The sequence below is a fragment of the Gorilla gorilla genome, chromosome 9 (assembly GCF_029281585.2).
Source record: "Gorilla gorilla gorilla isolate KB3781 chromosome 9, NHGRI_mGorGor1-v2.1_pri, whole genome shotgun sequence".
In the NCBI taxonomy this organism is placed as follows: Eukaryota; Metazoa; Chordata; class Mammalia; order Primates; family Hominidae; genus Gorilla; species Gorilla gorilla.
This window is the reverse complement of record NC_073233.2, coordinates 22,371,312-22,393,283: the sequence shown is the minus strand read 5'-3', so window position 1 is coordinate 22,393,283 and position 21,972 is coordinate 22,371,312. Positions and strand designations below refer to the sequence as shown.

At 37.6% G+C, this 21,972-nt stretch overlaps 1 protein-coding gene across 15 annotated transcripts in view; it reads left to right on the top strand.

Moving 5' to 3' along the window:
* SOX6 (SRY-box transcription factor 6) overlaps window positions 1-21,434 on the top strand; it is a 641,322-nt gene extending 619,888 nt beyond the window's left edge. For 9 of the 15 annotated variants that reach the window (XM_055355890.2, XM_063710998.1, XM_063710997.1 and 6 more), the window contains 3 exons: window positions 5,250-5,483; window positions 8,059-8,275; window positions 21,027-21,434. In XM_055355890.2, coding sequence (XP_055211865.1) covers window positions 5,250-5,483; window positions 8,059-8,275; window positions 21,027-21,330 — 755 coding nt within the window. In that variant the 3' untranslated portion in view covers window positions 21,331-21,434. The remainder of the gene's footprint in view (window positions 1-5,249; window positions 5,484-8,058; window positions 8,276-21,026) is intronic. The other 6 variants (XM_063710996.1, XM_055355894.2, XM_055355891.2 and 3 more) reach the window with 1 other exon arrangement.
* Window positions 21,435-21,972: the final 538 nt, after the last annotated feature.

The following is a 21,972-nucleotide window of genomic DNA, read 5'->3' as shown; positions in this document are numbered from 1 at the left end:
GTCCCTATTTACTTTTCTAATTTCATCTCTTAGTACTCCCCTCTTTTTTTTTTTTTACATAAACCCAAGCCATTGCCAGCTTCTTTTTATTCCCTAAAATGTCCTTTGCTTTTTTTTTTTTTATAACCCTGTGCCTTTCCTCACACTGATTTCCTAGCCCAAAATAGTTTCACATTCATACCTGCTGGTAAATTATTACTTCTCCTTTAAGATGCTGCTCAAGCACTGCTTCAACTCTGAAGCCTCCCTAATATTCATCTCTGTCCACTCCAATTGTGTTAGTAGCTTATTTTCCTTGCTCTAATAGTATTTTTAAATTACCGCTGTTAGCATCGTTTGTAATTTTTAATTTATGTGTCTTCTCCCATTGGACCAAATTCCTTAAAAACAAAGTACACGTGTTATTTATCTTTGTATACCCCATCACAATGCTGGGTACATATGAAATGTGTCAGAAGTGTTTATTGAATTAATACATAAATAAATTATTACTAGGCACATTATAGAATTAACCAGAATTCCCCTGAGGAATAACTTTATATGTGCACCAGGCACTCACTCATTCACTCTGATATCCCTTGGAATTTAACCAGGAAGGGGCCTCTCCAGGATTAGTTCAGGACCATTGCCAGAGGCTATGATGGTGAAACTGGCCTTCTTTCCAACCCACCTGGAAAAACTCAATTTCGTCTTCTCTTTAAATCATTCAAATCACAGATTTCTAAGGAGATATTTGCCTTGGCAATTTCTATTTTCTCTCTGCAGATTAACTATCTTTAATCTAACCGAAAGTTTGCCTTTACACAAACTGAGATGAAGGATGAATTAACCAATTTGAGCCTTCTAGGGGAAGTTGTACAGAGCAGCCTCTCCTGGCGTACGGGAACTTGCTTTCCCTTGAAGCCTACTGTGGTACTGTTGATCTCTTGGCCTTTCAGCAACTGTCATTTGGGACTGCTGTTGCTGGTAATTAAAGACTCTTAGGTCAGCTGGAAAGCCGTCTCCAGGTACATAACTGTGGGTCTAGGCTTCTTCTAACTGCTTTCCATGAAAAATTGTACGCTGAACTCACAAATGACCCCTCTGCTATTAAAAGGAGAAGAAGCTGCCTCATAGAATTATGAGCCATTCCAAGTTCTGGATTCTGATGCAGACTATTGGCTATTTAAGAATGAAATACTTGGTTTTTTGCACTTAATGATGAATGGAGCAGAATGAAATCATACAATATGCTGATTTTTAAAATTAATTATAACAAAGTGAATTTTAGACTTCAGATACACAGATTAATAGTATACCTTTTGAAAACAATATATAGTATGCTGTAAAATTTTTCTTATCTATTTATAAGGGTTTTCCAGATATATAATTTCCATTTTTAAATTTCTAAATTTATACACACACACATAATCATATGTATTTCTTCTGCGGCAACAATTCTTTAACCATTTTGTTTCAGAAGCAAAGTTTAGGGACACTTTCTAAATGTTCTTTTGACTTTGTAGCCTCTAATACTTTCTTAAAATTCTGAATCTAAGTTTAATTCAAACTTAGATTGTAAATTCAGGTAATAGATAAGTTGTCAGCTTTAAATGAAAAAAAAAGTAATATTGGGAGATGTTTTCTATCAGAATATTGAAGAAATATTTGTTGAAAACATCTTTCTGCATAGTACTCATATGGATGCTTCAGTGAGTTCCATATAAGCCTTATATGGCATAGTCACTTCGAAAAGACAGAAAAGCAGAAACCTTCAATATGTATTTGTGGGGCATTTGTGGTTTATATTACTGTATTTTCTGTACATTACCCAGGTGTTAATTCAGATATTATAAATCTAGGGAAGGATAGACTCCCTTTCTAGGATGTTAGTGGTGGTGGTGAAAGCAAAGGTGAGACCATTTTTATATGCAAATTTGGTTTGTTGTTGTTGTTTTCATTGACTTTCTAATTAAGGAGAGTGACCTCCTGGGCATAATTTGCATAGTCGTAAGATAGTGTTAGAGTACTACATATTTGGGAGATAGGACAGGAAGGGGGCAAAAATAGGAAGAGTGGTAGAAGGAAAAACAGGAAAACATTTTCCAAGTTATGATTTTGCAAAGGGATCTGGGCATTGCAATCTGTGTGGTGTTAAAAGTCGCTGTTGTAGTTGATCAGGTATCAGATTCAATTTAAAAGCAGTTTCAAATGTTGGCCTCCCTGGGTAAATCTCTTCTTCCCAAATCTTGGTTCATCTGATACAACATTTCTAGTTTAGCTTAGGATGTCCCCATTCATTTCTAGTTCACTCCTTCTGGAAGAGAGAAGAGGTGACCAGAAAAAAGCGATGTGCACATGATCTAAAGCATTTTCTATTCTTCTCCTTCTTAATTCATGTTTTTGTTCTGTGCACTGTGCTCGAATTTTGCAACTTCTGGAAGCGTTACATGTGAGTCCCAGAGAACTGCTGTGAAATCAATTCCTTGTCCTTCAGCTCCTGAAGATAATATGTGATGTAGGAGGAAAGGAAAAGGTCAGTGCAGGGTAGAGGTCAGATTTGAGCTCTGTTCCTCAGAAAAAGGTAGAAACTGGTAAAGTAGAAGAGAGTAGGAAAGAGATGTGAAGACTGTGGTATAGCATGTGTGGGAGAGAGATTGGGCATATGTATGGCATATCTGGGAGACTCTATTGGTATGGAGTAGAGAATCTAGAATGTTTATACCAAAGCCAGCATCTAAAAATCCACTATGATCTCTGTCAGTCTTTGGGACAGTAAAACTTCCCATTTACGATGAAATACATATTTTAAATGAAGAAATAAATGGAAGCTGACTAGAGGTGGAGAGAAAGCTACAACAGTAAAAGCAGGCTCAAATGTTAATCACCTGTGGCATAGCAGTTAACTTAGAATAATATTGAAATGTTTTTGCATCTGACATTCTCCACAAACCTGTCTCCTTTTATGTGAATGCATGTCAGTATATAAATTGCTGAATCCATGTCAGTTGTAAAGTAATGGCACTGAGGGCATCATAAATTACCATGGTGATCCTCAGGAGAAGACACTGTCGTATCTGAATGAGTGTTTCACTTCCAGAGTAATGTATGCCTTCATCTGGCCCAGCAGTCAGCATATTGCCCTGTGTTGATGGATATTGTCAGCTGGAAGCTACACTACATTTCACTGCGCAATAAACATGGCTGTCAAACCCATATAAAGTGAAATCAATTTATCCTGTATGGTCAGTGCATTTTAAATGAAATTAATGTACTGTGGGTATGGTGGCAAAAAGGTATCATATTAGTTATGCATCTTGGGATCTAAGACTTTTCATGTAAAGGATCATTCTGTCTGGTAGGCCTAAAAGAAGGGCTGTTTATAAAATACCTTATTTTTGTATAATCTTCAGAAAGTAGCCTTTCTGCCCTCCTTCCTGTTTAGAAAAAAATTCATGTTAGCCAATCCCACCCTTTTATACTGTCTTTTGTTTGCAGTAAATGATAACCATATTTGCTAAATAATAGTGCACTATAATGTTGTAATTTATTACTGGCTTTGACACAAACAAATGTCTACTTAACCAAGGTATCTAAAAATAGAGAGGAAGGGCCAGAGATTGATTGAATCATGTTGGTCCTGTATAATAACTTCACTGAGCAGAAAGGATTTACTTTTTCCAGAAAATAGAAATGTTGGTTTTAATGTATATTTTGCTTCTAAACTTCTGGGCATAGACTTTCCTGTTATGTGGTAGAAGCCTTGTCTGAGGCTATCAGTCTGACCACTTTACCTTTAATTATAGAAGTTCTCAATCTGTGGGAGATATTCAGGAGTTGCCACATCACAAAGTATACATCAGTATATCGCCCTGGTATAGGGTGCATGAAAACAAGTAAGAGCCATGTTCATTCATTCATTTATTTATTCAATCATGCATTAATATAACATATTTTACTAATTGAAATCCTATGTGCCAAGTACTTTATTGAATCCTAGGAATACAGCAGTGAATAAGACCCATCCCTTGCCCTATCTTCAGGGAGCTTTCAATCTAGTATGTTACTAGAGTCAGCTCTTTGGAAATTATATAGCATCAGGAATTTAGGCATAGTTTCATAGATGTGAAAGAACTACCCTTAAACAACAGAAAAATAGAACAGGATGCTTGAAATAAATGCCTCTTAGTCTATGACTTTTGCATATGAGTTGAAAACCAAATAATCTTTGCTTAATGAATATTTTATTATCTATTATGTGAAAAATCCTGAGGATACAAGAATGAGTACAGCATAATCATTAACTTTAGGTATCTCATATTCCTGAGAGGAGTGGAAAGGAGGGAGATAGTCACATAAACAATAATTACTATGGGGCATGTCTCCTGAAAGCAAGAGGACTGAGTGCAGCCTGGGGAGCATCATTGCAAGTGCTGTTCCTTTACCCTGAATTACCCTTCCCATCAGACTTTACTCCCTCTCCCACTCATTTGTTGATTCCTATTCATCCTTGAAGACTCAGTTTAGACATCACATCTCCTAGGAAGCACTAGCTGACCATTCTATCTGGTGCTCTTTTGGTGCCCTGTTAATGTCAGTATTGTAGCACCTCTCACCCACTTTGTTATAATTGTCTGTCCTTACTCTGAACTGTGAGCTCCTTAAAAGCAGGAGCTGTTTTATTTACCATGGTCTCCTTAGCACCTGGCATAAAACCTAGGTTATAGTAATTGCTCAATAAATATTTTTCATTGAATTAATTCATTCAATCATGAAACATGATTGAAGGTTGAATGGGATTTAGCATGAAAGAGTAGGAGAAGGGTCTTCTAGGCAGTGAGAAGAGCACAGGTCAAGACAATATTGTGAAAAACAATTCCATTTTTGGGAAACATATAGAGTGGTTGTGATCTGGGGCAAAGGAGTCTAAAATGACCGGTAAGAGCATGTTTTTGAAGAAAGGAATTACAGCAGGAAAGTTTACCATAAGGTAATGTCATTCATTGCTCTGTGATCACCTACCATTTATTGTAGTAAATGTGGTAGGGTGTATAAAACACACACAAAATTAATTCTTAGTGTGTCTTTGAGGGCTACATCAGAAGAGCCTGTAGAACTGTCATTTGGACCTGCCTTCTACTTCCAAGAAGTCACTTAGAAAAGAAGAGGAGGACCTGGGGAAAACAGCTGACCCAGGCGGCAAGCTGTGTGACATTATCCACAAAATAACGCTTTCCACTCATCTTGTTCTTCCTGCCCTGACATTACAGGAAGTAAAGCAATGAATGGCTCTGCAGCTAAACTACAGCAGTATTATTGTTGGCCAACAGGAGGTGCCACTGTGGCTGAAGCACGAGTCTACAGGGACGCCCGCGGCCGTGCCAGCAGCGAGCCACACATCAAGCGACCAATGAATGCATTCATGGTTTGGGCAAAGGATGAGAGGAGAAAAATCCTTCAGGCCTTCCCCGACATGCATAACTCCAACATTAGCAAAATCTTAGGTGAGTGCAGCAGTGCAGCTAAAGCTGATCTTCTCCCCTGCAAATCCCATGAGTGCCACCAGGGTGGGAAGCAAGGGGATAACTAGGATCCTAAGGGAGATTGCGGCGGGCGCAAGTTAGACGAAGGTCAGCCAGCTGCCGCAGGAGCCTTCGTCATCACGTCTGCCTCCCCCACCCCATAATGTGGCATTTAGGTTTGGGAGTTATTATATCCACCAGGTGCCAGGACAGGACTGTCTGAACACTTATTTCAGAGACAAAACTATTTATAGTATGTGTTAATACTGTGAATTTAGCAACTCTTGAGAGGTCACTGTTAAACAAGAATCATGGAGACAAGCTTTATCTCATTTTACTGTGCAGTTCTCTTCAATTCATATGTTGCTATGAAGTACTCATAGACCCTACAGTTTTCTGCTTTAGTGTTCTTGGGTTTATATGTCCCACTGAAAGAATTCATCAAGGACTAGAAACCCAAAATGGTATGAAATTCATGGAGTGCAAAACAGTGCCTCTGATGATCACTTTAAAACTTGTAAAATAAATCTACAATTATTTTAATAAGATATGACTAGTTCAAATTTCATAGCAGTGAGCTGAACACACGAGCTGCAGGGCAGAGACCCAGTTTGTGGTAAATTGCCAGAGTGATTCTCTATTTCTCAGGATTAAACTCAAGCCTTGTTCTATTAGTGTAGAGCTTGCCTAGTGTGGATTGTACAGTTTGGAATTATTGTGCTCAACATGTTAAACATATTTTATTCAACATGCAGCATTACAGTCAACATGTTTCCTCTTTAAAAAGGAAAAACACAGAAGGCACTGCTCTACTTAAAGCTGTCACGATGTGACAAAATCTCAAAGGAAGCCATTTAAGAAGCTGAAAAACATTAGAGACTTAAACTGTGGTTTTAATTTTTTAAATGTTTTGTTCAAAAGTAATAAATATTTAACCTGAGTAAATATCAGTGATCTGGACATGCACAGATACACATGTTTTGTCACTGTATAAATAATTTAACTTGATTCTGAGGCATTTTGAGGCAGTGACCTCTAAGAAAAATTTAAAACATACATAAGATCGAATAGTGGTGAAATGTTAAATATGTTTTTCTTTTTTTTTGATTTTCTAATTTCAAAATGGATACTAAATATCATTACAATTAAGTGTGGTTTTTATTTTTAGAGCTTCAGAGTTATGCATAGGGATGTTATTCTTTTGAATTTAAATATCTTTCAAACCAAAATGTTCCTAGTGGACATACATTTTTTTTTCTAGTTAAACGACATTCTAAAAAAAAAAGTCAGTGCTTCTCTGGCCTTACAGTTTTATATCTAACTTGAAAATTTTCATATTTTTCTGCCCTTTTAGTAGCAATATGAGTAAGCCTTCAGATGGGCACAGAGCCTCTCTGTTTCCATTTTGGCAGCTGTGGGGAATCTATATTATTTGTGTGCATTCTGTGAAAAAATTATTAGGAATATAGTAAGTATATTCATTAAAATGTAAAGTTTTAAGTGCAAGCGTTTCAAGAGCACCAAGAATTCTTCGTTAATTGGGGCTTTAAGCTGCTGGAAACCAGCAGAACACAGAGAAGCCTATCTGCTTAGGCCTTCTACACAACTTTTGAACAACAATCAGGAAAGAGCAGGGATGCATGTGCTATTAAAGCAGACCAGGATATTGCTGGCTGGAGAGAATATTTGTACAACTTTTCCATTTGTTTATGTATGAAAAATCTCCACTGAAGAATAGCTAACATCCAGTCTGCACAGCTGTTACCGCTTTATTCACCAGCGAGACACAAAAATGCAATTTGATACATGTAAAAAAACACATCCCCTCTTCATCAAGTGTTTAGATAATTCTTTATAAACAATATTAGAGAAGTGAATACTTATCCTTCTTCCTGTATAAACCGTATTAAAAATTTTTGTACTTTTATTGGTACAGCTTTGAATGAGCGTTTATAGTACTTGAAAATGGTATATATAATTCCAATGGTATCTTCCGGTTCTAAAGCTATAACTTCTTAGGTAGAGCTTAGGTTTTTTAATTACCTAGGCCATGGCAGACTTGTGCACAGTAGTTTTTTATATATGGAATGATTTCAACATCTGCTGGCATCTTGTCAAAGGATAGTTTCGCTAAAGATACTTGGAGTTTGGGAGATGTATGAATTTCTAGGACAAAGAAAGCTTTTCCTGAGAATCCTGTCATGCTCAAAAGTATGCTTAGGAGGTTTAGCCTTTTATCCCTGTTGAGAGGGTAGGCAGGTGGATGGGGAAAGACCTTGGTGTAGGCGATGATCTTTAAGCAGCAAAGATATATCTTAAAATACTATAGTAGCATCAGTCTTAAACTATTGAGATAAATAACACAAGAAAGTATCATACGCAAAATTGTTCTTTGTGTTATAGACTAAAAGTATAGTTGGGACAGCCAGTGGTATGTGGTAATTGGAGCCACCCAGCGCACAGATGAGTGAAGTGGTGGGAAGGTATATCTAGTTGTGTTTGCCTAGAATATGTTGCCTTGACCACTTGGGTACTTAAAGGCTATTTTTATTTCTAGGATCTCGCTGGAAATCAATGTCCAACCAGGAGAAGCAACCTTATTATGAAGAGCAGGCCCGGCTAAGCAAGATCCACTTAGAGAAGTACCCAAACTATAAATACAAACCCCGACCGAAACGCACCTGCATTGTTGATGGCAAAAAGCTTCGGATTGGGGAGTATAAGCAACTGATGAGGTCTCGGAGACAGGAGATGAGGCAGTTCTTTACTGTGGGGTAAGTATTCCTGAATTTAGCCACCTGGGCTTTAATTTTGCGGTAAGCAACTATAGGATGGCTACTGGCAGTATGTTTGGGAAGGAGATTAGGGAAAGAGGAGGTTGTGGCATACTGAAGGGGCTTGGCCATGAGAATCTTTGCTGTGTCATAGGGGCACTGCCTTGCACCATGGCTTTTGCTCAAATCAAGCCAAACCTGGAACAGTTCACTCCCAGCTGATCACCCCTGTCATTGTCTCCCAAGCCAATTTAAGATGCTCAGTGCCCACACACAGAGTTTCTGGTAGTTTATTTAAGCAGACACACAGGGAGGAAAAATAAAAACTAACCTTAAGAAATCCCCATAAGCTTTCCAGCTTCTCTGGGTGGTGCTTCTGACTCTAATCACAATAGTCTGCTTTTGTTGTGGGATCTACCACAAGATAATTGGCCTCGACATTGGTTAGAGGACCTCATTTTTGGCATAAGATCCAGAACTCCTGTTGCAGTAAATTATTCTGTGGTGGGAGCAGTAACAATGTGTATTTTCTTGCTTAAATCAGAAACTAGACATGCTTTTGATATCTTCAAGTCTGATTTCATGTCATTTTGTTTAAAAATTAGGTAATAGATTTCTGGTATAAATTTCGACTTGGCTGACTGGCTGTCTGCATTCAAAAGAGGCCCCTCATAACCACAGTAGTCAGGATAAGTGGGGATGCAGATGACTGTAGATTCCAGCATACCCAGACCTAGAAGCACAGCAGGGTGGCAAATCCAGAGGGCCATTTGAGGCACAGACCTGAAGCAGCTGGACTCAGAGTAGGGAAACACTTGGGAAAGAGCTTGAGAGAGAGAGGCGGAGTAAGCAAGAGGGAAGTTGCATTTGCTGTGAAGTTGGAGGAGAATTGAGGAGCTGTGCTGTGCCAGGAAACTAAGAGAGCTTCACTTGAAGGTAGAAAAAGAGGTACCTTAAAGGAGAAGCCAAGAGCTATTCACTTTTAAGGGCACTCAAGAGGTAACCCTGTGGAACAAAAAGTTGGTTTCAGAGCATGTGTTTAAAAGGAATAGTAAATAGAGTAAGAAAACAAAGCCAATGAAAGTAGTCTGGGTCATGAATCTGTGCAATACACTGCAGTGTTTTCGGGAGGAGCGTGGGCTTTGGAGTTTGACTGCTGGGGTTCGCATACTGACTGTGCCACCTACCTGGGCAAGTTATTAAACTTCTCTAACTTTTGTTTTCTCATGTGTAAAATGAAACGAATAGTGGAAACTATCTTGTATGATTGTTGAGAGGATCCAATGAGGCAACGCTTTTAAAAGTACTTTATATAGTGCTTAATACAATATCAATAAAGGTGAACTCTAGCATTATCATTAGTATTTAATATGTATTTCCTATCACAGAAAACCATATTTTATATCACACCAGATGATCAATGAATTTCTTTATACCATGGCAGAACCTTTTAGAGGTAGAGAGAAGCTTAAGCCACTTTATTATAAAAGATCCCAGTATGTTAATAAATGAAGACATGACAAAATAGGATTATCAAATTCCTCTGTATTATAAATGTTTGCATTTTTAAAGGTAATGTGTTTAACGCTAAAAAGGGCAATGTGGTATAATTGGGCTATTCAGCTGATAATTAGAGGATTTATGAAAAATACTAATTCATAGTCCACTTTAAGATTATGTGATAAACATTTTCTTTTAATCCCATTAGTACACCTCTAAGATTGTGTATAATCTCTTTTGAACAATCCAAAGTTTAAGTTTGGGACCTTTTGTGATTCCTGCCCTTGTCCTCAGTCATGTTCCCTGTGTATGTAGTGATACATAGTGGGGCTGTTCCGCCAGTCTGGAAGGCTACTAAAGGTACTGTTTTAATACCTTGGTGTAATACTTATTTGAAAATATGAGTTGCAGTAATACTATTGAATTTAGTTCCCTTTACTAAAGGGTACATTAAAACAGCTCTAGATCAAAATACCACAACATGTACCAATGCATGTAAAAATAAAAAACTAAAACAATTTAATAACATCTATTATTTATTGACTATCTAGTGTATACTAGGATTTTAGATATATACGTCACATAATTCTCTAAATAAGATAAAGAAGTTGAGTTTTAGAGAGTTTCTATGGCTACAGAAAGGTGATAAAGAGCAAAGGTTCAAATTCAGGTATTGGCCCCCATCATGCCAAATGACTGAGGAACTGTCTTTACTACTTTGTCTCAAATTATGCCTCATAGCCCTATGCTGGCAGTCATGAGTGTGGCTATGCCATCTGACCAAGAGCTCTTAGCACGTGGAGAAAATGAAGTCTCTGCTTGTGGTATATGGTACATAAAAAGAACTTTGAAATTTAGAGACTAAGTATCCTGTTCTTGATAGTGTAGAACAGTCCTTTATGGAAGGATCATTTTAGACTGCAGAATAGGGCTACTGAAGTGCAGGCAATGATCAGAATGTCTTATTCTTTCATCTCAATGCTGAGCATTTTCCTCTGCCCAGCTTTGATAATACTTGCTATGTAGAGCCAGGTGTTATTTCTGGTTAAGGATTTGTATTGTCTTTTAAGTGGTTGTAGTTGATAGATTATTAATTTCCTGAAGTTTGTCTTTGGAAATTGATCTTTATTAGATATGAGGTTGTTACAAGAGTTGAGCAAAAAACAAACAAAAATTCAAATATTGCTATTGACGTTTTGATGGAATGGGTTCAGATCAATTTTTATAGCTGATTTTGAAAAGACATGCATAACTTTCAAGCCAATAAAAGTGCATATACTGCTCAACATTTTCATGCATTTTACTGACTACACAACTGTGGCTGATGAGTTAGTTTTTTTTATTACTTAGCTATTATGAAATGAATTTATCAATAATATGCAAGGGAGCAATGTTAGCTCTTGCCTTGGTTTTAACCTCTTCAGTTCCCAGAGTAAGTATCAGAATGTTGTAATAATCTGGATAAGATTATTATCTGGATTATTCAAGATAATAAATGTGTGTGTGTGTGTGTGTATAACACACTATTATATGCTAATCTATTCATGTATGTATCTGGCTTTGTATATTTGTTTGTATGTATCTGGCTTCTCCAACTACAGAATTCTCTGAAACTCATGTGTACAGAAATAATGCCTCATTTACTATACTAATTTAGTAAAGTGTTGGACACATAGCTGGTTTCAAATAGGCCCTTACCAATTCTGAGTGTGGTGTCCAGAATATTCCCTCTACTATTAATGTAAAGGGAATATTCATTAGGGTACATGTAGCTACAATGATGTCTTCCCAAAGAACTGTGACCAAATATACTTCCATTTATTTGAAACTTATTTGGTAATTTACCTATGAACTCATAGAGAATTATGCAGGTACATTCAGCCCTCTGTATCTGTGTGTATTCAACCAATTGTGGATCAAAAATATTTTTTAAAAAAATTCGAGAAAATGTTACATTATTGCTAAAGTACACTATGTAGTTAGGTCTACAGTGGTTGCATCTGTATGGAACATCTACAGACTTTTTTTTTTCTTGCGTTTATTTCCTAAACAATTCAGCATAACAAGTGTTTACATAACATTTATATTGTATTAGCTATTATAAATAATGAGATTGTTTAAAGTATATAGGGGATGTGTGTAGGTTATATGCAAATACTATACCACTTTATAAAAGGGACTTGAGCATCCTCAGATTTTGTTATCTGCGGGGGTCCTGGAACCAATCCCCCATGATACAGATGTAAAACTACTATAAAATATTAAATTTGGGGCTACTTTTTTAGCAATGATAAAGATAGATTATTGAATACTTACTGTGTGCTGTGTACTCTGCTGAGTGGATTATACAGATTATTGCAAATACAACAAATTTACAAGATAGGGAATATCATTCTCACTATTAAATTGAAAAATGCAATATTCAGAGATGTTAAATAATTTGTCTAGGGCCACACAGCTAGTAAATGGCCGAGCTGAGATGTAAACCAGGCTTATGTGAATGTGAAACATATGTCCCTTTTACCAAAGGACATTGGTAAGGACATGACATTACACACACAGAGGCGGTATAGCGTTGTGGTTAAGAGCATCACTTCTGGAGTCAGACTAGTCTGGCTCAAATACTAGATCTGCACCTTCTTGGCTGTAGGAACTAATACATGGCAATCTTTATTCCTCTGAACTCTCCCCTTGCCCTTGGGAAACATTTAATCTCTCTCTAACCAGTTTCCTCATATGTAGAATGAGAATGACAATACCAATGACATATGCAGGACTCTTCTTGAAGACTGAGTAACTTACTGTTTGTAAAGTGCTTAGAACATTGCCTGGCATATGAAAAGCTTTAAATTCAAGTAAATATTATTATTCTAGAAAAATAATACTGTGTTCCAAGTATATATTCTATGTTATATTACAATAATTATTTTAGTGCCTTGTACTATAAGTGATTTGAACATTTGCATTTTAATCTTAATTTTAAAGAGGTCGAATCAATCCTATTTAAGACACTTATAAAATACAATTACATTAGCATAGATTAGCCATGCTTTTTTAAGTATTGTCCTCCTGTAAAGACCCTGGATTAGAACATTCAATAGGTAAAGTGAACAGATTATTATTATTTCTGTTCCTTCCTGCAATATCAGCTACAGAGATATGTGACGTATAGGCTTATCTCCTAATGAAACAAACTTCCTTGTCTTTATTTATACACTTTGAGGGGTCTGAAGGGTCAGCAAACAATGGGGCTTTGCCAGCATAAATATGTAGTTACTTTGTAATTGGCAAAGCTAGATTACACTCCAGAAATATTCCTGTAATTTGGAAGTCATATAGCAATGGTGGGCTCTATCAGGGCCAGCTTTTACTCTTTACTTAGACTGGGAGGGAGGGTTCTTAAATATCTCTGTTCATATCAACTCATGTATATACTTTTACAAACATCCACAAATGTTGTTTTGATGTGCACATTCATTATTTGTAAAGCCCAATACCTGCCAGCTATTCCTGTTTGTGAAATCTGCAGTGTTTGAATTTTGACTTTGAAATTGATCTATAAAGGAAGGAAAAAATGCTTTTTAGGAAAGCAATTTCTGATAGACAAAGCTTGAATCTGCTGGCTGGATTTCTTATTTTGTTCGTTGATTTGTTAGTTAATTGGTAAGGGCCTATTTGAAACCAGCTATGTGTCCAACACTTTACTAAATTAATATGGTACATGAGGCATTATTTCTGTACACATGAGTTTCAGAGAATTCTATAGTTGGAGAAGCCAGATACATACATGAATAGATTAGCATATAATAGTGTCTTATACACACACATACACACACAAGACATGGCACAGCACTGCATATAACATTTAATGAACTACTAATCTTCATTTTGTAGACAAGAGCAAATAAAGCTCAGAGGAAGAGAGATTATTATGCATTATGGCCAAGCATGGGACATTCTTGAGGAAGGGACTTGAAGTTTGGGTAGGTCAGACTTATGGGAAGTAGATTCCTGCTTTAGCATAGAGGAGAGCATGAACACCTGGGGGAAAATGTGGATATATTCAATAGTAAAAAAAAGAAGCAGCCTAAGGCTTTTTCCTGGCAGTAAAGAAAACATAAGATGGGTAGGGTGGAGCAAGATTTTGGAAGCCATTGAAAGCCAGGTTTCTTCAACTGTAATTAGCTATGCACAGTTAGTGTGGTTTTTTTAGTCTCTATGCTGATAATGATAAAAGAGAGCAAGATCAGCGTGATGGTTAGCTTCTGATTTTGCATCCACAGAATTAGTTGCAACATAGAGGGGGCCTCAGATGTTATATACTTCAAGCCATTGGAGGAGTCTTCCCTAAGTTCTTGAACTCTTCCAAGGGTAGAGAGCTCACTGCTTCCCAAGGGAGCTAGTTCCTTTGTGGAACATTTCCTAATACTAGAAAGTTTTCTTTTCTGTTAACCATAATCTTCCTTCCTCCTACTTTGCAGATTGGTTCTAATCTTCTTCTTTCGTGTCTCCTAGAACAAATCTCCCCTTTATTTATGAGAATAACCATTCAAGCGTCTAAAGATGGTTATTTTCATACAGCTAGTCTCATTACATCTTTTCTTCCCTGAAATAGATTACTTAGGATTTTCATTTGTTTTTTCTCATTCATTCATTCATCCTATGTATTTAACAGATATTTACTGAGTGCCTCCTGTGTTACAAGCGGTCTGAGTTCTGGAACTATGTCAGTGAAAATTTTTGTCTCATGAAGCTTATATTCTAGTGATAGAATTCAAACAAATAACAAACAAACAAATAAATAAATAATAGTGAGAGGTGCCTTAGAACAAAGTAAAGTAGGGAAAGGGATAGGAAGTTTCAGCTTATAGGGTGCAATTTTAAATAGGGCGGTCATGGAAAACCTCACTGAGAAGGCAACATTTGAGCAAACGCCTGAGTAGGGAAGGGAGCAAGCTGTGCAGATATCTCGGAAATGTAGGCAGAGAGAACAGCAACTGTAAAGGTTTTGAGGCAAGATTGTGCCTAGCTTGTTCCAAGAAGAAATAAATAGGCCAGAATGACAGGAGCAAAGTGAGTAGGTAGGAAGAGTAGTAGAAAAGACTTGTAAGCCATAGTCTTCATAATAAGGAACCAAGTTATGAAAAGACTTGTAAGACATTGTGAAGACTTTGTATTTGACCCTGAGTGAGATGGAAAGGCATTGATGAGTTTTAAGCAGAGGAATGCTTTCATATGACTTAGGTTTTGAAAGGATCACTGTATATGCTATGTTGAGAATTTTCTGAAGGGAGAATGGCCTGTAGCAAGTAAGCTAGCCTCTTAACAATAAACCAGATTGGAGTTGATGGTGGTTTGTTCCAGGTTTGTAGGGGTGGAGGTGGTAAGAAGTAGATGGGTTCTAGATGTATTCCTGAAGAAGAACCAATAGGATTTGCTGATCAATTGGATACAGAGTTTGAAAGAAATACAGTTACCATAGATTGGCCTATTCAACTGGAAGGATGAAGTAATCATTAACCAAGAATAGGATGGCCATGAGAGGGGCAGGTATGTGGGAGAATGATCAGGACTTTAAGTTCTGCACCTATGAGGTTGAGACAGCATTTAGAAATCCAAATCAAATAAGCAATTATATATATATATATAAAATATATAAAATAAGCAGTTATATATAAAATAAGCATATATATATGCTTATATATGCTCATATATATAAAATAAGCATTATATATATGCTTATTTTATATATAATATATATTATATATAATGCTTATATATAATATATATAATATAATATATAATGCTTATGTTATATATAATATATAATGCTTATATGCTATATATAATACATATATTATATATAGATATATATTTATATCTCCAGTGAGCCCTTCGCTCCTAAATTCTAGACTCATATATATATATATATAATAAGCATTATAATGAGTCTAGAATTTAGGAGTGAAGGGCTTACTGGAGATGTAAACTGGGACGTTGTCAGCATATAGATAATATTTAAAGCCATGGAATTAGATGAAATCACCAAGGGAATCAATTTAGATAGAGAAGAGAAGAAGCAAGGACTCAATCCATGGGGACTTCGGTGCTTAGATGGCAGGGAGATGGGAAGGAAGCAGCATGGGAACTTAGAAGGAGCAGCCAATGAGATAGGAAGAAGACCAGGAGGGTGTGGCATCTGAGAAAACAAGTGAATAAAATGTTTCAGCAAGGAGAAAATGATCAGCTATATCAAATGCTGCCCGTGTTATAGATCTGGGTAACATGAGGACCAAGAACTGACTTTTGGATTTAACAATATGAAGATTATTGATGGTGTGACTTTCATAAGCTCTGTTTCAGTGGTGTATTGGGAGTGATTGAAGTGGGTTTAAGAAAGAATTGAGTAGAAGAAATGAAGAAAGACAACTTTTTAAAGAGTTTTGCTTTAAAGGATATCAAAGAAATGGAGCAAGAGCTGGAGGGGGACATGTGCCAAGAGAGAGGTTTTTGGTTTTGTTTTTTATGGTATGAGTGATTATAGCATGTTTGGTGGGAATTCTATAAAAAATTAATGATTCAGATGGGAGAGACAATTGCTGGAGAGATATCTTTCGTAAACAAAGACAGATAGTTTCAGTGCACAAGCAGAGGGGTTAGCCTTATATTGGATTATGAACTGATTCAAAATATGGAAAGGCAGGCAGAGAATGGGGCACAGATACAGGGAGGCCAGTCAATGTGACAGTGGGAGTTTGTGAAAAGTTTCTTCTGGTTGCTTCTAATTTCTCCATGAAATAGAAAGCCAGGCCATTAGCTTGGAATGAGAAAGGGGGAGAAGTTGGATATTTGAGGAAAGTTAAGAAGGTAGGAAGTAATTGTCTAGGAGGCTAAGAGAAGGAGTGGGCTAGGACAATGTGCAATATGATGGCTGAACAGCACCAGAGGCCTATTTGAAGTACAGCATTGTAAATTTAGAGACTAGTAAGTATGTCAGTGTATTTTCTCCAGCCAAGTTCAGCTGTGTGGCTAAACAGAGTAGGCAGAGAGTTAAACTGAACTAAAGTTGAAGTTTTGCTATGTAAGAGAATGGAGAGTGTCTGCAAGGGAGTGAGTAACCATGGAATTGGAACTGGGTAAAGAGGTAAGTGGGGGCACAAGCAGGGAGAGGCTCAAGTAACTGAGCGCAGTGAAGGTGGGTTGAAGGATCAGGAAACCGTAGCTCCTCAGATGGGGTGGGGAGTGAAATCATAAACTGGGTACTAAAGGGAGAAAACTAGAAAAATATGATGTGGTGGTTAGAGAGTGGGATATTTAAAACTGAGATTAGGGAGGAGTGACAGATGAAAATGACAAGGTCCACTGTATGACAAGAGAGTGAGCAACTAAGATAGGGAGGGGCCCAGATTATCACAGTGGCGGGGAGGTCACACTGAGATAGTCAGGTGTTGGAATGAACATCTACGGAGATAGCAAAGACATCAAGGATCATGGCAGAGGTTATGTTGAAGAGACAGCAACAGTGAGCCGGGAGCTAACATCTTTAAAGAATGAGGGGGATTGATCAGGCAGGGGTAGATAAAGGTATGAGTGGGTGACATAGTCTGGTGACATGAGATTCAAAGATGAAATTTTTAGGATGGAGGGATTAAAAAGTAGGTTGGACGAGGCAATGAGGAGCTAAGAAGGGAACTACCCCACCTCCAGGCCCATTCATGTGAGGGGGATGGAAAGCAAATAACCAACTCTTCCGAGGGCCTTAGGGAGACTCGTGGCCTAGAGAGAGAGCCAAGTTTCAGTTAGAGCAAGAAGGTGAGTCAGTAAGGACTGACAGTTGAGTTCCAGAGGGTATAATGGAAATATTTCAGGAATTAGAGACAGGAGGGAGTTAGGGTTAGAAAAAGGGTTATACATAACCAAATGTTATTCTTTGGGGACTTTTTTCTTTTTAAACATTTCTTAGAAGATGTCAACATTTTCCCTTCTCAGATGCCCTTCTCTACAGTTCTGCGGTAAAGAGGAAGTCCTCTCCTGGCCAGGCTTGTGAACCAGAGTATTGTTTTACAATTAACCGCCAATTCCAAATGGCTCCTGTGGGCCGGCACTCACGGAGAGTCCAAAGCATTACCTTGTCATTTCCTTGGTGCTCCCCCAGACCTAGGACATGCTTGCTCTCTGTGAGGTTTACACCAGCTTCCCAAAGGAGGAAAGGAAAGGGAATTAACATTTTCGTCTACTCTATAATGTAATGCTTTGCATATATGTTCTTACTTAATCTTCACAGTCCTGTCAAATGCGATTGTTCTAATTTATAGATGAGGAGAGGCAATGTCTAGCCTGCCCAGGATCACACAGCCAGTAACTTGTGCAGCTGGGATTTAAACCCAAGCCATTCTGACTCCAAAACCTGAGCTCACCATACCACATAACCTTCTTCCCAGAAGGCTTGGAGAGGCAAAAATCATCTCTCACAGGGATAAGTTCTCACTCTAGCATTTATGTACAACCTCGAACAGTTGTATGTGAATGTGAGAACCTTACCAGAGCTGGACTCCGTTCATTTCCTCAAGGTGGGGAGTAACCCCTGGGTTTTTACCCTCACTGGCTTTTAGCACTGTCTGAGGGCTTAAAACAGCCATATTTATCTCTCCACTCCCAGGACTAGGCTTTTGAATATCATGCATCTCACTCTCACTCTAGAAAGTAAATTGTACAGATGTTTTATTTGTTTATTTATTTTTAGTATTCCATTACCAGCTTAAAGTCCAAATACTCTGAACTATGTGGAGCCCAGTGTAGAAGATTTTGATTCCGATTTAAATTGCTAAGTTGTTTTCTGATAGTGTGAGCTTGCCTTTCTCACCCTGATCTTGATATGTGCTAGAGAATTTGTGACACGGGGAAGGTTCAACTCCTGATTATGGTACTTGCATGGCCTTGAACAAACAGCTTGAATTTTCTGAAACTTAATTGGTCACTTCATGTGTAAAAGAGGGAAAATGATACCTACCTCTCAGGCTTATTATGAGGATTCAAGAAGATAATGTAAAAACACCTAAATATAGTTCCCAGAACATAATACGAGCTCAATTTAAATTTGTTCAGTAGACCTATTGATACAGATATTCTGGTAAGAATACTGCAAAAAGTGACCGTCTATTCTCTGTGAAAAGAAAACGCATCATTTGATAGTGTGTTTTTATGCAGAGTTTGTATTACAGATCAGCTTGCCAAATTGGGAAATCTGTAAAATGGGTTAACATTGCAGTAAAAGCTTTCCCTCTACACTCATAATGTGATTAAGGCAAAAACATTTTATTGCAGTTATCCAAATTCAGTAAAAAAATTCATGAGACATTATAAGGTTAGCATAAAATTTAATTTGTGTTAATTTGCCCAAAACTTAGGAAGCCAGAAGTATACTGTTTTAAAATTTGATTCAATAAGAGGGAACTAATATTTTATATGATGTTTCTATACATAGATTTAGATTCCTCTATTATCTGCTTCCTTCAGGCAACCAAAAAACTCACCATGAGAATCATAAAAACTGGGTCAATGTCAAGTGCTTAGTGTCAACTAGGTGCTGACAGGTTCTATAGAAGTCAGGCATTTTTATGATATACAGTGAGCTTAGTGTGTCTGTAGATTGAATATCTATAAAGGAAAGAGTGATGGGATTCAAGTCAGCCAATGGCTTAGATTCACATTCTGGCTCTGCTGGTTATTGAATGCAGGGCTTGAAGCAAGGTCTGATTCTCTTCATCTGGAAATGGAAAAAATAGTAACTTATGGGGCCATGATGTTAATTGGGTGAGTTGGTATACCTGAAAATATTTTATATGTTATGTTAGGGATATGATATGCCTTGTGGTGATTAAAAGAGGTTGCTAAATTCAGCGTGAACCGATGTCTCACAGAGTGTTTCTAAACCATCTGCATCCCTTCTCCCTCTGCCAGGCTGGAGGGCATGGAGGTCTTTGTGAGAAAATTATGTTCCTTTGGACATGTCAAAGAATGGCAGGTAGCTAAGCTACTTCTTCATAGATTCAGGGTATTTTCCTGTTTGAGTGAGATGGATAGAAAGTTTCAGTGATAATGTGTAGGGTGAGTAAGAATTGTCCAAGTGATAATTGACCTGAAGTCATGAGTACAAAAAGTGGAAGGACCTTCCAGAACTTCCCTGACCCCGGCTTGTATAAATATGTAGAAACCGAGGCTCCAAAAGGATAGTTACAATGACAACTTGAAACAAATTCAACTATAATTTAGTATCCATTAAAGATTGAGAAACTCTTGGTGAATATTGCATATATGAAAATAATATTTTCTCCATAGTCTCTGAGTTAGGTAGATCTTTCATTCCTGTGTACCAGTTATAATGCCTTAAGTGAAGTTGAGAGACAGTAATCATGTCTCCCTGCAGAGGAAGAGATTGACCTCCACAAAGGATCTGTTAAGTTTATTTAAACTAGGGTAACATTATGGAGGAATGAACTGGTGTCCAGGCCTTGCCACCCTCTGGGATCTAGGGTGAGGCGGTGTATCTGGTGTCTACTCTGCAACTCTACTCTGTTGAGTTGCAGAGGTCTCACTGCTCTTTACTCCCAACTCTCTTAATCCCAACCTCAGTTCCAGCTCAGGGTCTCAGCAGTAATGACATCCAAGATGATCCTTCCACAGGGATTCTTCCTAGCAAGTTCAGCCATGGAAATATGCAGACATTTGCATGAATAACAAATAAATGCTTTGCTGAATCTCACTCTTTGGGACATGCTAGGTCCCTTCTCATCTTGATTTATACATTTCTCAAACCAAAGTGAAGACACAAACCTGCTTAATAGTGTCATTATAATATGTTTCATGCCACTAGTCTAATTTTCAAAATGTGCTGGGAGATCTTCAAAAATTATCTCACATGTAACTTTGTGGGATTAACTACATCATTTGTTCCTAATGCCAGGTGTTATCCAAGCTTTGCCATATTTAGCAAGTTAAAAGAACCCTGCCTTTATGTTGCAAAATCATCAGTAAATTGCTCCATCATATTGTTTAACCCCTAACATAGCATCAAGGAGATTTGCAGTACTCCTCCAGGGAACACCTTTGTCACATTTTATTTGCTTAGAATGTTATTTAACATTTATTTAGGGCTCCCTTTTGAAAGTGTAGGGCGTGAATTCCAATGCTGTACATAGCACATGTATAGATATTTCTCCCTTGTCTGATTTTGTTTTTTGAATCTATATAGGCAACAGCCTCAGATTCCAATCACCACAGGAACAGGTGTTGTGTATCCTGGTGCTATCACTATGGCAACTACCACACCATCGCCTCAGATGACATCTGACTGCTCTAGCACCTCGGCCAGCCCGGAGCCCAGCCTCCCGGTCATCCAGAGCACTTATGGTATGAAGACAGATGGCGGAAGCCTAGCTGGAAATGAAATGATTAATGGAGAGGATGAAATGGAAATGTATGATGACTATGAAGATGACCCCAAATCAGACTATAGCAGTGAAAATGAAGCCCCGGAGGCTGTCAGTGCCAACTGAGGAGTTTTTGTTTGCTGAATTAAAGTACTCTGACATTTCACCCCCCTCCCCAACAAAAAGTTATTAAAGAGCCCGCATGCATTTGTGGCTCCACAATTACATCAGCAGAATGGTCTTAATTGTTTCGTAAAGTGTGAGACAGATTAAGTTTTCCCTGATTTTTCATGAACTTGAGTTTTTTGTCGTTATTGTTATTGTTGTTGTTGTTGTTTTTTTAATTTAGGTGAAGACATATTAAATATGAGACACCAGGACTTGAAACTTATCTCAACCCGTAGATGTCTTACAAGTCTTATATTTTTGTCTTACTTTTTTTTTCTTTTGGATGTTGATAAAGGTTTAAGTTACTGTTTTAGATGGGGTTAAACATTCTCACTCAGGTATGCTGTGCCGGCCTACAGGTTGTGAATGTGTTTTTATTCTGAATTATTTTAGAAAACAACTGAGGATTTCATATTGTGAAACAGAACAAGTCCACGGCGTGTGCAGCTGCATGTAGAGCATATTCAAAAGGCCTCGGAATTCCAATTTTCCATGTGTAGAGTTAAACTTTGAATGTGCCAAACTTTTTCGTAACTTTTGAATCTTAATATTTTGAAAGTCTTAAAGGAGACACTGCAAAGTCTTAGACAATCTTTGGCA